This window comes from Excalfactoria chinensis, chromosome 4, assembly GCF_039878825.1.
Source record: "Excalfactoria chinensis isolate bCotChi1 chromosome 4, bCotChi1.hap2, whole genome shotgun sequence".
NCBI lineage: Eukaryota > Metazoa > Chordata > Aves > Galliformes > Phasianidae > Excalfactoria > Excalfactoria chinensis.
In genome coordinates, this window is record NC_092828.1 from 55503315 (window position 1) to 55521663 (window position 18349).

Here is an 18349-nt window from a genome sequence, read left to right on the forward strand (position 1 = left end):
GAATTTGAGTGTCCTCAGGCAAACCACAACAGAAGCCTGGGTTCCTTGCTTCTAGATGTTGCTGTCATTTGGCTGAATAGCGATGTCCCAGTTTCCAAGTGGGTTTTGTTTTAGGAGTGTAGTTAGTACTTCTGTGTCCCATCTTGAGAGAAGCTGCCAACAAACTGAAAAGATGTCTAACAGCAAATTAAAGCCCCACCCAGAAAAAAAAGTGTGGAAATGATTTTTTTTTGTTTTTTGTTTTTTTTAATTATTCTTTCTTTATGCATATATATATGTATGTGTATATGTATAAACTATATATTTATATATTTTAAACCATGTGTATAAATGTAACAAGGAAACTTGCCAGCTTAGGGTTTCCCTTAGGTAGATTTAGTGTGTCAAATTGAGAAGCTTGGAAAGCTGGATGCAGAATGGAAATTAACTCTCAAACTGTATTTATTTATTTATTTTTTTTCCCCCTTACTTAATCTTGATGCTTTTGCTCTTGTTCTCAGCATCTTGTTCTGCATCCTGGGCTGCAGCAAAAGAGGGGTGGCCAGATGGGTGAGGGAAGTGATTTTCCCCTTCTGTTCGACTCTTGTGAGGCTCTGTCTGGAGTACTGTGCCCAAATCTGGGGTGCCCAGCACAAGAAAGATGTGGAGCTGTCAGAGTGGGCCCAGAGGAGGGCTACAAAGGGGATCGATCCAAGGGCTGGAGCACCTCTTCTCCAAATAAGGATTGAGGGATTTGGGCTATCAGATCTCCCTAGAGCTTTCTCTTTTCCAGGCTAAACAGCCTCAACTCTCAGCCTGTCCTCACTGGTGAGATGTTCCATCCCTCAGATAATTCTTGTGGCCCTCTTCTGGATGCGCTTCAGCAGGTCCACATCCACAATAATCTACCTCTGGATTCAATATGAAAAACTAATGCTGGTTAAGATGTTTTGTGGACCAAATGCATGTTAAATGCTGAAATATGTAAATGAGGTGATTTTATAAAATCCACATTCATATGCAGTGTGTGAATAGAAACTATTACTGCTTTTTGTAGCAATAGGAGGCATGGGCACAGAAAGCAAGTCCTGTGTCCTCCCTAAAATTCTCCCTTAAATGGATACATGTCCCAGTTTATTTATGATGGTCTTCAGAAGCACTGTTTTTGTTCTACTTTCCTTCCTGACTGACTTCATTCACACATTTTTGGCTTCCAAATGTGTTGCTGCTCTAAAAATCTGAAATGAGTTTGGTTTTGAACTCAGTGAGAAACAGGACATAACAAGATAAATAGATACCTTTTTTCCCCCTACTTTTTAAATGTTATTATTTCATAAGAGCATTCTTCTGATCACCTGGAATCGCTTACTGCTGTCTGTAGTGCCATGTGAAAGTATAACGTGCTGAGGATAAATATTTGCTCAGCACCCATTTTTTAGTTTAATTATGGGTATCATTTTAGGAATTAAAGGACCGCTGTGGAGTGGGCTTTTTTCTGTTCTGTAGCATGCTTTATTTCACACAAGCCAGTGTTTTAGTCTTTGGTTCGGTGCAGAACTATGGCAGTGATGGAGTGATTTCTGTGGGTAGGTTTCCTTGGAGAGAATATTCTTTCTGTGGGTTGTGTGTGTATTTTCTGCTCAACAGAGGGCTATATTGCTGCCAAAAGTAGCCTTGTCTGTTTGCTTGGAGTGCCCACCTACAAGAAGAGAAAACTGCTGCGATGTTTGCTCCTGTGGTGGCATTGAGAGTTTTACCAGTCTCCAGAATCAAACAGCTGAATGAGGTTCAAATATAATTTGCACGCAGCCGTCTATTTAAACAACATGCTGAATCCTTGTGATAGAACTAGAGGGAATGGCCTCAAGTTGTGGCAGGTGGGACTGAAGTTGTACATTAGAAAAAAAAAACTCTTCTCTGAGAGAGTGGTCAGGTGCTGGGACTGGCTGCCCAGGGAGGTGGTGGAATCACTGTCTCTGGAGGTGCTCAAGAAGTGTTTAGATGTTGTACTGGAAGACATGGCTTAGTGGGGAAATAGTGGAGGTCAGTGGACGGTTGGACTGTGATGATCTTGGAGGTCTTTTCCAACCTTGGTGATCTCATGTTTCTAATGCTACAATTTCATAGTATGAACACATTCAAGTAGGGATTTTGATGTATGAAACAAATACAGTGTAATTGTGTGCCTGAAGTAGTGATACGTGAGACACTTGTGCCTCTGCAGAATGTTATTCTCTGGAAGAGAATTTATTCTGCATGAAATATTAATCTGCTTCACTCCTTCTTAATTGTCTTAAAAACTAAACAGAAAAAAGTCACCTAATTTTCAGAAAGAAAATGAAAACTTGACTAGGGAGGAAAGTTTCCAAACATTTCAAGGGCATTGCAGGAAACTTTGGCTGTACAAATTTAAACTTCAAGATGTTATTGCACTTACCGGAGGAATTGAGTAAATAAAGGTAGGGCTCTTTTCTTGCTGTTTTTAACTTTGCAGGTGATGGAGCTGAAATAATGTGGTGGCTGTGCCAAAACCTCTGTTTGTATGATTCTCTTTTTCAGTTAGAAAAATGTGGAGTGTTCTGTATTGCAGAGTGTGTGCTCACCTGTCATGCCAGTAGGAGGTAGAAGAAATTCCATACTAATCAACACTTGAAAATATGTATTTTCAAATTTAAGAGTAAGGGAGCATGTAAAAAGTGGGGGGAACAGCTGTTTACAAGGGTGCATGGTGGTAGGACAAGGGGGAATGGTCTTAAACTGAGATAGGGGAGGTTTAGGTTAGATATTAGGAGGAAGTGTTTTACATGGAGGGTGGTGACACACTGGAACAGGTTGCCCAAGGAGGCTGTGGATGCCCCATCCCTGGAGGCATTCAAGGCCAGGCTGGATGTGACTCTGGGCAGCCTGTTCTGGTGGTTGGTGACCCTGCACATAACAGGGGGTTGAAACTGGATGATCATTGTGGTCCTTTTCAACCCAGGCCATTCTAGGACTCTGTGATGTTTGCAGACTTCTTTTTTTTAAAATCAATTTATTGAAGTTCCCATTAGCGAAGGCCCATGGTTGGGTTTGAGGTGGTGGTACTGTAAATCTGTAGAACTATATATCTTTTACATCTATTTCTCAGCCTAGATGAATTTGCATAAGTTATTGCTGGCTTTGCTGTTCCTTTTACCTATCCTTTGTCTGTCTTGTATTACTCACAGCTTCATTACATTTCATTACATTTTACATGAGTCTCTCTTCAGTTCTCTTTTGCTTGTCCCTCTGTGTCTGAATTTCTGTTCTGTGCTGTGCTGTTCTTGTGTATTATGCAGACCTTATACTCTGTAGAGTGTTATACACATTTTCAGTCTATAGTTATGATTTTTTTTGTGTTTGTTGCCCTATTTGGAAAAATTTATAAGAAAAGATGTATGAAAAAACAAAAGATGCAAATAACTGGGAGAAGAGCAACGTTTTCTAAAGTTCCAGTAGTGAAAAGCTTATACTGAAATAGCACTTAAAATAATCTATGTTACCAATCAAAGCTTTCTTAGAAAGATTGTCAAATACAGATTATAAGGCCAGGGATTCAGTATATTAATGTGACCTACTGCATAATACCAGCCAGAGGGCCAGCTAGTATTTTATACAGTTATTCTACAGATTGTCCCAAGTGGAAATCATAAATCTTCACAAAATGGATGGTGGGACAGCTTAGAACAGGTACCAGAAAGCCCTCAATCATTTAGTGACATTAAGGACGGCAGTGTAAAAACTTAAGAAGTATTTTCTTATTTAAAAGGCTGTTTTTATAGGGTGTTCTGCTGAGGACCTGGAGTTGTTGGAATTGAAATACTAAAATGAGTAACAACTGAGTCTTACAGAGTGTAGTTCAGCCTTGTGCACTGACTGCAAATGTGTGTTTTAAATGGAGAATATTTTAGCTGGACTTTGAGGATGAGGTGGAATACCACAAAAATGATGGGTAAACTTTGTCTGCAAGAGAAATAAAACTCAGTGTCTTAACAGAAGTCTGGCTAAAGATCTTAAAGTTGTCTGGATACACCGAATAGAACTCTGCTTTGTATATCTGGCCTTAACACCAATCTCTAATCTTTGCTAGGGAGATCTGGAAGCACATGTGATGCAATATTTGAACTGCTGCTTAGCTGAGTCAGAAGGAGAGAGATGGTGGAAAATGACTGTGTTAATTGTTCTTCATACAATGATTGGGGGCCAAACATACCTTCTTTTTTTATGAGTGGATTGCCGTGCTTTGGCTACTATCATAACCAGGAGAATTTTTCCAGCCAATTGTGAGTTTGTACATTTGTCCCCACCAAAGCAAAATTGGGTAAAGATGCCAATTTTGATCCTAATAGCTTCACAGAGTTTGATAGGAGAAGACAGTGAATAACAGTAATTTGTAACATAGTTCCTTTGTGTCAGAAGGATAGAGAACAACTAATGTACTAACATATGGTGGGTTGGAGCAGGCAGTGCTTCAGAGCTGAGAAAGCTGTGAATGGAGATCACTGTAGTGAGTTTTGGAAGGAAGCCACGGAAACATTGCAAGGTTTACTCAAAAGGATTATATACAGTCATTCTGATGTGCATCTGAAATACTACATCTGGTTTGATCCTCAGCTGCTGTGGAACGATTGCAGAGGTAGTGTGAGCCAAGTGAACAGTAGTGTCTGGTTGGCGAACTGCAGCTTTTCCTTCCAGGTGCACACTGCAGTACTCTTAATTAATTGCTTTCCCGGTGTTCAAGGCAGGGAGGTACATAACAGTGCATCGCATCTTTCCAAAACTCATGTCGCTCTAGAATTAATCATCTAATTTTCATGGGGAAAACTTTGCCTGGAGCAGCCATCCCTCTGAATTTCATTGTTGTAGCACTGTTTAGTGTGCTGTGATTAATTTTTACATATTTTGTGTGATTTTTATTTTTTTCTTTTTGGTGTGATAATGGCATGCAGTAATAAAAACTGGCAGATGTGTACAGATGTGATGCAAACCAAGAGGAAAAATGGGTGAGGTTCAGTCATGTGTGCCTCTGATGATTACAAAATATTTCATCAGTGAAACTTCCAGGAACCATAAGGGGAAAACCCCCAAAACTCCTGGTTATCAGAAATATGCGTGGTCAGTTACTTGGCTGTAGGTTTATTTGGTCTGTGTTTGTGCTCGAGTCTGCTGCAAAGATGACTTGGGATTTTACAGTTTTCTAGTGTGTCCCACCTCATCTCAAAAAATGGTTTTGTGAACATATCTTAAATGCATCTGTGAGCATTAAGAGAATGTGGTTATTGATATTACCTTTCTGAAGAGGAGCATTTATAATGCCATATGAAATACAGCTCATTTTGCATTGTATAAAAGAATAGTTGCTTTTTAAAGAGCTGATTTTTTTTTTTTTTTTTTTTTTTTTTTTTTTTTTTTTTTTTTTTCTTTGGGAGTTATTTCTCTTGGAACAAGTGGCCCTTTAAAAAATCCCACAGCATACAAAGACACCTGTCTTCTGTTTCTGAGATAGAAATACGATGGTGGAGTCTGCACTGACCGCTAATGTTACACCAGGTGAACCAGAGATCTACTGTATCTTCATTTGGAGAGCTTATTCATCTCACTGTTAGAATTTTGGTGGTAATGCCTTAATATGTACTTCCAGTTGTTCTTTCAGTCATGTTTTATTTTACTGATGGTAATATTTAGTAAATGTAACTGTAGAGTTTTAAACTTTTCAGTTACCTGAAGAAAGATCAAAGTGCTACGTGCTACAGCAGGAGAGTATCTTTGTAACCTGAACTAGTAGACAACTGAATAGGGATGCTCCCTCTGAGGTATTGCTATTACTGGGTAAAATTTCAGGTCACAGAGGAAACTTGCTGAATATTAAGTACTCAAAGTAATGCAGGCCAAAATACTTCTTAATGAGTTATGTTTTACCTGTTGGCATCTACAGGATTGGATTCTATCTATTAGAATCTCATTGACTGCTGTAAAGTTGAGGAAGAGAGACAGACAAGCGTACAATCAAACTCATGGAATGAATTTTTTTCAACTATTGGCTTGAAGGGATGGGGTTCTGCTGATAACACTCTCAATCTGTTATTTAAAGACTCACTTTACCAGCCCCAGTGGATTCTTTAGGCTGAGTGTAATTGTATGTATGTCATTGTGCTTATAGAGGCTCATTTTAATTGCCTAAATATCTCAGTATTTTTATTTTTATTTTTTTTTGTGTGTGTGGATACAATGAAGCTCCTTTCAGATGCAATTACAGTGGCTAATTTTTAGAAAAGTCTTTAGTTTGTGCCATATTTTCACATCTAAGCATTTGAAAGTTAGACATTATACTTCTACAATTCACATTTTTTGCTTGCTTTGGAGTCCTTTTTTTCTTCTGTGTAGAACCTGTTACCTCAAATGCCCATGAGATGGTGCTCATTGGTCTTGTTTTTGTGTAGCAGCAGGTTCTCTCCCTCTGACTTACAAGCAAGAATGCAGTGTTAAGTATTGCTGTCTTTCTAAAAGGGGGAAATAAAAAAAAAGAATAAAGAATGATTGACAGCATCTTGATTTAATACACAAAATACTCATTACAGCATTGTTTTAAACTGTGCTGTTAAAGACAGTCTTGATGTCCTTCCTCACCATTAGGAAGATTGATTTGATGCTAGTTTGCACAAAAGATAATTTACCACTCTATTTTTCTTGCTTAAAATTAACTTTCTAAAAATGCCTTTATCCTTTACCTGTTTAGATTTTTATCCTTTTTATGCAGTTGTATTTCCTTCAAATTTTCTCATACAGCTCTATAAAAGTATTCTTTATAGAAAATGTATTCTGCTACTGATATAAATTGGCATGTTCTATTAAGTAATATATTTCTGTGCAAATTTCATTAGTTCAATTTGTTTACTTCTTTCCTGTGCCTTATGCCAGCAGTTTATCAAAGCAACACAGACCGGTAAGGCTTGAAAGCAGTGTTAAGCATTTGCCAACTAAGGCAGAGAGGACTTGCAGTGTTACAATTTCCAGTGCTGTTTTCTCAAACTGTACAGTCTTGAAAGCAATGCTGAAGAAAAAAAAACAGCAAATGAAGAGATTAGAGTGAAATGTCTGCTCTCTGGACATAAGGCATTCACTCTTGTTCTTTTTATAACAAAGGGCCCTAATTTGGTGTTGGCAATAGAAGCATGTACACCTGCTTTAAGTATTAGAGGAACTGGGATATAGGATGAAGGTGGTTATTATTATTAATGAAGGTTATTGTTCTTACTGGTTAGTTAAAAAAGAAAAAAGGAGAACATAAAATATAATTACCATTTTCTCTTCTTAAATCTTTACAGTGCAGTGATTACTTTTCCAATTTTCTCAAGTTGTCACATTTCAGGTGTGCTCCCTCTGTGGAGCAGTCAGCAGCTTGGAGCCGTGGGTTGCAGACTACCTGGCTGGCCTGGGAACCTGGAAGCACTGAGGACTGCAGTGTGAGCACACATTGCTGAGGAATCCACAAACTGGGGTGGTCTTTGCGTGTCTCCTGGGTAGCACGCTAGGAGAACAGGGTTGTTAACTTGGACAAGTTTATAATTTGATCAGTGATAAGCAGCTGAAAATGTGGCAATTACGGTGTCAATTCCAGTTAGCAGCATTCCCTCCCACCCTGTACATGCTTCTTTTCCAGAGTGGTGGGAAAATATTGTGGAATTGTACGCTTCAGGAAGCTCTCTGTGTTTTGTGTTTGTCTTGGCTAAGGGAAGAATTTATTGAAGTCTAAATGTGCAGCAGAAATAGGCCACTGATCAAATAACTGTTTTCTTAACGTCTCTTTTCTGTGCAGAAACAGATGAGCGAAAAACTACAAGTACTGTGAGCTGTATACTTAGTTGCAGTGTGAAAGAAATAAGTTACTGGATTTGGATAGGCATTTCTTGGAAATGGACGTGGTGTAACAGCTTTGGAGTTCTGAAATGGTGCAATCTGTCTTAATCTTTGCTGGGGAAGAAACACGCAAACATAGTGTATAGGAAGTGCTGGAGTAACTTCAATGGTAATAGAATCTCATGAAGGTACAATTCCTACTGCAGCCTCAGGGCTCTGCTCAGAGGTGTGGTGAGCTGCATAGAAGAGTTACACCCATACCAGCTGTTCTGCTAGGGTGGCTGTAGGTAGTACTGTCTTCTTGGCTTTATTTTCTGAAGTTACTCATGATGGTCTTCGTTTCAAACCTAAGAGGCCAGGTTTTATCCTATTATCAGGTTATTCTGTTGAAATCAGAGGTTTTTGCTCCATCTTTTTTAAAAAAATGGTATTTGTTTTTTCTGTTGTTGTACTCAGAAGTCTTTCTTTTTTAAAGGAATATGGGAAGCTGCAGGAAAATATTGTGACTAAGCCCTTGATTTGATGTAAATAGTAAGGAATGCATGTGATCCTCAGATAGTGTTGAATTTGGTCACCAAAACTTCAGAGATCGTATGCCTGGAGAAGGAAAGAGATCAGAACAGCCCCTCTGTTAGAGGCTTCCAAAATATCCAGACTTGGCGCTTCAATCAGAATGTCTTATGACTTGAAGATACTTATCTACTCGTTTGTTTATTTGTTGACTGAAGTCTTCTACCATTTGGAAAGACTTTTGGGGTTTATTTTTTTCCCCATCTGTAAATTCTGTAGTTACCCCTGTGGTCCAAGAATTCACACCTATGATAAATGCTATGTCTGGGATGTGCTAAATTGCAGAAACCGGGGAACTGGTTTCTTGCATTTCTGATGTGGGCTTTTACCATTGAAAGAATTTAAAGGAAGTTATATAGGACTACAGTGGCCGTTACTAGGAAGCGCAATAAGGAGCAAACTAACAAATAACTTGGATATGGAATAAAACAGGTTTTATTAAAAATAATACTGTTTTCACAGATTTAACCTCTCCTTTTCTAGTGGTACTTTATGTTCAAGTTGAATGGCTTTTCATAAACGCAGATGTTCTTTCATTCATTGTCTCACCGAAGCACAATTTTTTGTTGAGTTAATCCCACTTTTCACAGGGAAAATGATAGTCTAAGAAAAACCATTTACTGTACTCCTATGCTATTTGAATATAGCTTTTTTCCAGGTTTACTATCAGTCATAGATAATGCTTGGGTTTTGAAGGACGGATCTGTGTGTGGAAGATGTTTACGTAACCTTTCAATTCTTAAATTTCTTTGAGTGTAGTAATTCCAGAACAACCCTTTTTGCCTTGGAAGTCTGGATACATGATATGATGGGGTTGATGGTGAAAAAATGCTGAGAACTCCATTGTACTGCTGTCAGAATTTTAGGTAAATGGCTGAATTTGGTGTTGGAGTAGTTGGAGCTGGTTAGAAAAAGCACTTAAAGGGAAGAGTTGGGAGAATTTAATTTGAAAAACAGGAGAGCATGTTTGTGGGCAGCAGTGAGAATAAATGCAACATTAGTAACCTTTCTTGTTTGTTTCTTTTTTAGTATCTTTTGTTTCTTTGATTTTAAGTGGTATTAGTAATATTATGCTTTCTTTACTTTTGTATCTTATCCTTGGTGAAAATTTCCATTACCTATATGGTGAGATAAGGGACAGGGACAAATGGAGGTGTGAGAGAGGGTAATAGTAGGTGCTTCTGTAGTAGGAAGAAAACCTAAGCAGAAAATAATGATGTGGCTAGCTGGGGGATTCCAGACCTGAACTGCCCATCTAATTATCTGAATCCATGATGGCTTTTGTTTCTCTTTGCTATGGAACTTTAACTTTCTTGCATCCAAACTCCTACCTATCTTCGATTCAGCTGTAGCAGACAATCTTTGCCAATTCTGTGAAGGCAGGTGTGGTGTTTTCCAGCTGTTCTGAATCAAAATAGTATCAGAAATGACAGAAGCAGATGTGCTGGGTTCTTGGTTTCTGTGTAATTTGTAATGCAGTGCCTTTAACTGCACTGAAATGCTCTGTTCATCTGCTGAGCTATGAAGAGTAATGCTGTTGAGGAGCTGGCATATGTTTGCTTCTTACATGCTGTATGAGATTGTGACTTTCAGTAGGAGAGGAAATCCTGAACTCTTGTGAAATCTGATAAAGTCTATCAGAGCTTTAGCGGTAAACAGATTATACTCTTCATCCTGGTTTCTCTTTTGGCTTTTTCATCTTCGGTTTAGTCTTCTGATAAGGGTATTTTGTGCTACTCAGAACAATTCTGTGGTCTGAACATCTTCCATTTTACTCCTTTTCCTTGATTTCCTTTGTTCCTTTAGCCTTTAACCCCTTACTTGTTATCCTCATGTCCCTATCAGCTTGTAAAATACATTCAAATGTGTTTCTTAGAGCTCATAACCTTGTTGTACTCTAGCATTCAACTGTTACACTGTTCTTTGTACTTTGCAAATATTACAAGTTGACTTCCTATTTAAATGGAAAGTTATGTGAAGGAGTGATATTTATGTATATTTGCTCAGGTGCATTGTCTCTGTTACATTGGCTGGTTTGTTTTTCTTGAGTGGATTATGAGTTTAATGTGGAGGCACAAGGAGAGTCTTCTCTTTGGACTTGGTGGTGATTCATATCATGTTGATGATGATAATTGCTTATCCTTTGGGCTCCTTAGAGGGGAGGGACCTGCACAGCTTGATAACTGAGCTATGGTTTAAGGCTTTTATTCTAAGCAGAGTCAGTTTTGTTTGTTGATAGGTGTTGTTTCTAGACTTGCAAAAAACACAAGTACTGCATGTGAAGTCAACTGATTAAAATATATATATCTTTTTTGTAACGTTCTGGTAAATTCAAATAAAAATGATAGATCACTTTCAGAAGCAGAGGTAGGAAGTGAAATGCTGGGATAATGACAAGGATGGCATGGTACAGTGCTTTGCTATCTGTTTCGTGTCTTTGGATTTAATTCAGAGTATAGTAACTGGAGCTGACTTTCTTCTCCTGGCTGTCATAAAATGACAGATTTCTGATTTTTAAAATGTTGCAACCATAAATCATTAGTTTGCTAAGATTGCACTAGCAAGCTATTAAAGAACATGGCAGTATTTACTGTAGATAAATGCAAATTTAAAAAGGTTCTCTGTATCATGGTTTAAATGATTTATTTACTTTCAATCCATATATGAATCTGATGTGATGTAAAACTCAGGGTATTTCATTTCCTGTATAGAGCTACAAATTTGCATGTTATTAAACCATCTCTTGGAGTTATATCTTTCTTGTGTACCTTAAACAACGCCACAGGTTCAGGTGCATTGGGAAAAAAATTACAACACAGGCAGAATTTAATGCTACTAATACAAAAGCTGGAAAGATTAATTTCAGGTGGAATTAGATACAGTCTAATGTCAACACTAACATCTTTTGAGATCAGTAATTTAAACCAAACTTGGAAAACTGCCAGGTTTTGTAAATATGTCTTTAGCCACTATGTGGAGTATCTTACAAGTTAATTTTGTCTTGAAATTGGTTTGCGAGAGATTGGTAATCTTTAGTCTACTCGGGAATGCTAAATGAAGTGTGCAGAAGCATTGCCTCCTCAGTGTTCTGCTTGGAACAAAAGCCCTTGGAAGAGTCATTTCTGCACTCTCTCTGCCTTTATTCTCCAAAGTGATAACATCCCACTGTAGCTGACCCTGTTAAATGGCCCGCAGATGTGCCAGGCAAGGCCACTCTTTGGTCTGTGTCAGGGTGGGCTTTCCTACTTGGGGGGTTTCTTTTGTTTTTTGTAGGAGAAATTAGATTTTTGTTTATCATTTCACTTAAAACATGGGTTGATTGTTCCTTTTCTAAGAGAGTGATTCAGTTTTTGCTATGTACTTCAAAAAAGATTTAAATACAGAAATGTATGAAAATGGAATTTCACAGTACCCTCCCATTTATTTTTACAAACATTGCATAAAACTAATTCATCCTTGTACCGTTCTTTTTGCCTCGGGCCTTCAACTGCACACTAAGAACGGAACTAATTGTATTAGTGGGCTACTTTGATATAAAAATGCTTGCAAGCTGAGTGAGAATACAAGATTATTAGCTACAGCAAATAGAGCATAATTGATTGCAGCACGGCTATCTTTTAGAACTTCTTTTCTCCTTTTTGGGAGGGGGGAAAACAGGTATACATAACTACCATAAAGACCTGAGATGTGTTCCACCTATTGGGGCAAGAATTGTGCTTTCTTTTTCATTTATTTCATCTGAGACTGTTAAACTATCTTAAAAACCCCCATCTTAATGAATCCTCTTAAAAAGACAAAGTGCTGGGTCCAACTTTAGGTGGCAGTAGTGGACTCCGCACACCTTTTGTGCACCTGTTAAATTCAATGTTAAGCATCTTTCTAAAGGAGAGACTGATTAAAGCATTTGTTTTAATATGAGACACTGAATGTAAATTACAAATAGAAGTGATGGGGATAAAGTACTGTTGTGAATTGCCACTATCATTGTGCCTATTTTAAAACAAGCCTTTATTTGCTGGGCAGATGAAGGTGTAGGCTTTGTTAGGAGCTTGGCAACAACAAGAGAAAGGAGAGTTAAGAAAAAAAAACATAAAATGTGAAGCTCCACAGCCCATCCTTTTTCCCTTAGTAAGCAAGAGAGACGTGCTATCTCTTTATTTGAATGTGGCTGTTGGGTGGGAGGGAGCTGATGGCTTCATTCATGTGCAGCATCACAAAAAGTTTCTGAATTTACTTTTTTTTTTTTTTTTTTTTTTTCCCCAAGAAATACCTGTTTGCTTTTTGAGCAAGTCCAGAATTGAAGCAAAGTGTAGTATTAGTCATAGTGAAAACAGCATGAAAAGATAGGGGTCAAGGGGCAGAGAATGAATTGCTTGAATTGCTGCAAATGAGTATGTATAAGTTATTCTTTTTCCTCAGCTGTTTCTTCTGGTCTATAGAGGCATTTCTGAATCAGAACCATCATTAGCACACCAAGGATATGTACCAATGGTGCTGACTTCTATTGTTTATTGTGCATCCTCAGTGAATTTGACTAGGTTGGCTGACTCCTGAGAGATTTTTGCCCTGAAGTGCCACGTACTTCCCAAATCTTAGACACATTTCTGATGGTGAATATGTTTTGTTTTGAGCTTCTGAATATCTGCAAGGGAATGGAGGTTATCGGTTATTACTTTGGGAGGTAGAAGAGTGGATAGAATATTGCACAGAATATTACCTTGCTATTTGCTGTTAACTGTAAGCATAATGGCTCAGGTGAACCCATTTTCCTGTTCTCTGGGAGTTGCTTCCAGATTTCATCACTGAGGGTTTGAAAATGTGGGTTGTACGTGTGTGTTTGTTTGATTTTAACTTGGAGCCGACTGATATAACGTTGTGATAAAACCAGGATCATTTTTGAATAGCATAGCTATTTTGTAAATAGAAGTAAAATGAAGAGTGTGTATTAAATGCTTATCTCTTGGAAATTATATCAGGTTCAGCAGATTTTTCTTATGTTTAACTTATGTAAAGGACCTTATTCAAATGATAAATTTCAGTTGGTTATTAGCTTTGTATGTGCAGCTTTGTGGGTCTTGGTTAAGCATAAGTTTTAAGAATCCTGTTGAGACAGAGTTGGTCTTGTATTTAGCTGTTTACTCAGTATTTTTTCCTTCATGAGAGACATTTTCCAGTGGCTAGATGTCATCCACATCCCTTATTTTGGACAGAATCGCAGAATAGTCCGGGTTGGAAGGGACCATAAGGATCATGACTCTCTAAGCCCACTGCCACAGACAGGGCCAATAACCTCCACATTTCATATTAGACCAGGCTGCCCAGGGCCCCATCTAACCTGGTCTTGAACACCTCCAGGGATGAGGCATCCACAATATCTCTGGACAGCCTGTTCCAGCACCTCAGCACTCTCATAGTAAAGAACTTCCTCCTGATATCCAACCTAAATCTTCCCTCCCTCAACTTAAAACCATTTCCCCTTATCCTGCCGGATGTACTAAAGAAGCAATTCTGAGATTATGAAATTAGCTTAATAGTTGTTTTCTCATGATTTTAGGGAGCAAAACAGATAGATTTCTATTTCTTTGTAGCTTATGAAGTAACCACAAGGAAGAGGAAGATCAGTTGCAGTGTAAAGCCTGTTATAGAGATTTGGGGTAAAACTGTGAAAACCCATCTCTGTAGCTGTCCCAGGTAGAACCAGTTTGGATTTTCACAAAGAAAAACTGATTATGGTCTTGAAATCATATTTTTTTTCTCCCTATTACAGTGGACTAAATTCCTTCTCACATTTTCCTGCAAGCTTTTGAAATATTTTCTATTTCAAAATGACTTGAAATCAGATTCGTAGCCTGGATCGTGATCTTTCATGGAAGTGGAGTTTGTTACTATTTGGGATGATTTTCCACATACATAAATTTGTAAGTTGTTCATTTAAGGGGTTCACCATCTCATTTATGTCTTGGGTTTCTTCTTCTATTTTAGTTTAGGTGAACGGTTCATAGAAAGGAGAGATTTGGAATGTTTAAACGCGTAGTTAAAAACTGCTGTTTCCAATCAGCCATACCTAGAAACATTTTACTGAAAATCTTGAGCTGTTGGTTTAGTTTATATATATTTTTAAGGTAAGTATTAATGGCCAAAAGTAAAAATTGTCAAGATGTATCTGAATACTTTGAATACTGCACTTTTAAACCATTCCTATAAGCTTACACTTAATTCTACGCTACAGGCCAGGGAAAGAAAACGTTATGCCACCCTGTAGGTTGCTATAAAGATTGTTTATGCAGCTCAGCCTAAGACTTAAAATACATCGAATTGGAGGATTTTGAAAAATGTACTGTGCGACATTAGAGACCAAATCACGCTAAAGTGCAAGGAAAGACTATACATCAGTTCAAAGGCTACATTATTCAAAAAAATACAACCATAAAAAGGTAATAAGATTACATTCTCACACTTCATGGCTAGTAAGGTGCATTAAGCTGCTCAGATATTCATAACTTACTGTGACATTTGGGAAGATTACATTTTGCTGTGCACAGCCATTACTGCAGCTCAGATAATAACTAGCCAATGCATGGACCTGGATTATGATCCCTGTCATTGGAAACAAATTTGTGTTTTGAAGGTTGATCAGTTTCAAATCACCATTAGAAAGGGTTAATATGACATACTGTGGTGTGCGTGTGCTTATGTGTATCTGATGGGTATGCATACATACATTACATCAACTGTGCTATGCTGTCAGTATATTGCTTTCTCCATCAATGTTTTTGTCCTCATTTTCCAGTAAAGGAAATGTTAAAATAGTAATTATTTCTTCCATCGCATCTTATTTCTGGGATATACTTGCTGAAATGCTTATTTTTGCAGATTAGATTGGAAACCTAATTTGACAGCTTCCTGGATGGGTGGTTACTGATAATAGTGTATCTAGCCAAAAGTGAAAAATTGGTGATGTAGACTATAAGGTGAAGGTAAGGTCACCTCTTGCAGTTTTATATGGTTTTGGTGTGAAAATTGATGGTTGGCTGGTTAGTTAAAACCAAGTGCATAAAGAGTTGAATTTGTTCTTCAGAATTAGCAGGTGTTTCATGGCTAGAATTTAACCTTCAGTTGCTCCACACACAGAACGCAGTATAGTCTTTGCTTCTTACCTGGATGGTGAGAGAGAGAGAGAGAGATTGGCTTCTTGAGTTTAAGTAGTATATTATTATATTAATATATATTAATTATTAATATATTATTTAGGATAAAACAAACTGTGATACTAGCAGCGCATTTTATGTGTTTCACAGATGTTGTTCAGTTATGAAAGAGGCTTGTACATTTTTCTTTGCATCTGTTTCTGCTCTAATCCATTCTCTTCAGCTATTCAGTGACCCTTGAATTCTAGTTTGCCATGCTTGAGGTAGGCCCCTGCTGCATCTTAAGGAGATGGGGAAAAGTGAGGCTTGGCGAATGCTAATGACTTGATAGATTTGTTTTGAGTGAATTGACAGGGTGAGTTGATATAGAGAAGCTGGGAATATAATTTAAGTCTCCCCATTCAGTTCCCGCAGTTTCCCTGAATATTAAGAAAGCATCTGATAAGAAATTGCATAATTATTTTTTGTGACCAAGAGAGGAGAAAATGGAAAAGAGTGCATTACTATTTAGAAATTGTTACCGTGAGACATTGTCTGTCGTAGAACTAGTAACTTTCTCTGCTTCTTGTGGTGCTTGGCATTACTGATTTATGTCCAGAAGACCAAAGATTGCTTCTTCAAAGTGACAAGATTTAGTCACTTGAGGAAAATGTATGGTAATTTTAGTAGTTAATGAAGAGCATATATTCTGTTCTGTTGCATAGGTTTATCCTCTGATCCTGCCTAACTGAAAGAGGTGGTGGGAGCTAAGATGGAAGCAGCTTAGTCTGTGTGTTTTGGGGCAGTTTTGACATAGTGTGATATTGACACGTGGACTGGCTGAGGGTGTTAATGATCAAAGGAACACCATATTTGACAGAAGTAGTCTTTTTCTTGACAAACTTGTTGAACTGAGGAGCTGATATAGTTTTGTGAGTTTTAAGATTGAGTCAATCCTACCTGAATTCCACTTTCTGAGCTCTTATGGAATAGGTAAGTATGGCACATTTTTAAGTTATTTATAACCAAGAGTTTGAAATGCAGAGAGATTGAGGCAGAGGCAAATATCATCTATCTTTACAACAGCTAGAATTTTTATTTTATTGAGTAAAAAATCCCAAAACAACAGAACGAAGCAGGCTACTTCTGTATTCCCTCTGCATTCTCTTGGCACATGCTATTAGTTGCTTGGTTTACGTACAAACAAAGTCTTGCATCTAGGTGAACTGAAATATTACAGGCTTTAAGTCCCTGGCCCAAGGTATAGTCAAAGTCTTTAAACTGAGATGTGGTTTCACATTCATCCAAATATAGCAAGGCTTTACTTCCTTTTAGTACCTCTAACTACTAATGAAACTGGCATTTAGTACTTAAAAAGCTTTATTTAATATCTCAGGAATGACTCTTAAGTGATTGTAATTAGCAATATTTCTGATGTGCCTTTGGTCTTTTGGCTAGAGTAGTGCACTGAATTGAGGAGTGTTAGACTCGTACAGAGGAAAGTGTTTAGGGCCCCTGTAGGCCATTTAAGGGATCATAGCTGACCTTGCTTGCCTGTCTTGAAATATTCATGTGGTCTGTTCACAGTTGTGTGGGGTGGCTCAGTACATCCATATTGTTTACTAAGCCAAGAGTTCTTGTGCAGCAATTGCCTGATGGTTACTGACACCTGAGATGCACCGTTTGTTGAAGCTTCGCATCAAAGCTTGAAATAGAGGACAAATAAGACTTGGTATATTGATATTGACCTTGCTATATATTCTCAGCTTGTGTGTTTGATAGTTTTCTTCTTGCAGAATTAATAACTTCAATGGTGGAACGATGGTGGAATGATGTTTTGACTTTTTTTTTTTTTTTTTTTTTTTTTTTAATATTTTGTTTGAAAGCTTGTTGGAGGCCAATTTGACTTGGAAATGAACTTTATTATCCAAGAAGGAGAGGGCATTACCTGCATGGTAGAACTGCTGGATAAATGTGACATCTCCTGTCAGGCTGAGGTGTGGAGCATGTTTACAGCAATATTGAAAAAAAGTATACGCAATCTACAAGCATGCACAGAAGTGGGACTGGTTGAACAAGTGCTCAAGAGGATTGATAGAGCTGACAACATGATTGCAGGTACAGCTTCACCTACTATATGAGTCAAATTGAATTTTCATTGTGTAAAATCTCATGGGAACACTTAATAATGAAGTGATAGAAATTTGACATTGCATCTTAATAAGTAATTATATTGTTGTTCTCCTTTCAGATCTCTTAGTGGAGATGCTGGGGGTGTTGGCTAGCTACAACTTGACAGTTCGAGAGCTAAAGTTATTCTTCAGCAAACTTCAAGGAGAAAAAGGGAGATGGGTAAAATAAAATTAAGAATGAAAGCCATGTTTATAGTGTTGTTTGCATTTTTCCTAATGTCCCCATGTTAAAAGACAGTTTGATAGCCTTTTATGCATGTGTGTGTGTATACAGATATATATACACATATACATACACTTGCATACACATACTCTAATCTACCAGGAAATAAAGGATGCCTATTGGTATTGTATCCTTTTTACTTGAATCTTTTTTACTTAAAAGCAGTTAAAGCAGTTTAATGGCGTGCAGTGACGCCATTGAATTTAACTTCTGGATATATTGGCTGGATTGATCTTTCTGAACACCTGGGGAATGATATAGTGATTCTGAGCCTGTGTTTACAAACATGTTATTATTTTTGTAGTTCCAGTTGCTTGAAATTGAAGGGAAAAAGTCCAATAAATTGTTTTTGGAAGATGAAAGATAAGATGGGAATCAATGGA

At 37.7% G+C, this 18349-nt stretch overlaps 1 protein-coding gene across 5 annotated transcripts in view; it reads left to right on the top strand.

Annotated features, from left to right (window-relative positions):
• The window catches only part of LRBA (LPS responsive beige-like anchor protein), a 363878-nt gene that overhangs the window by 12802 nt on the left and 332727 nt on the right, over positions 1-18349 (top strand). For all 5 annotated transcript variants that reach the window (XM_072334558.1, XM_072334559.1, XM_072334561.1 and 2 more), the window contains exons 3-4: positions 17438-17669; positions 17803-17903. In XM_072334558.1, the coding sequence (XP_072190659.1) occupies positions 17438-17669; positions 17803-17903 (333 nt within the window). The remainder of the gene's footprint in view (positions 1-17437; positions 17670-17802; positions 17904-18349) is intronic.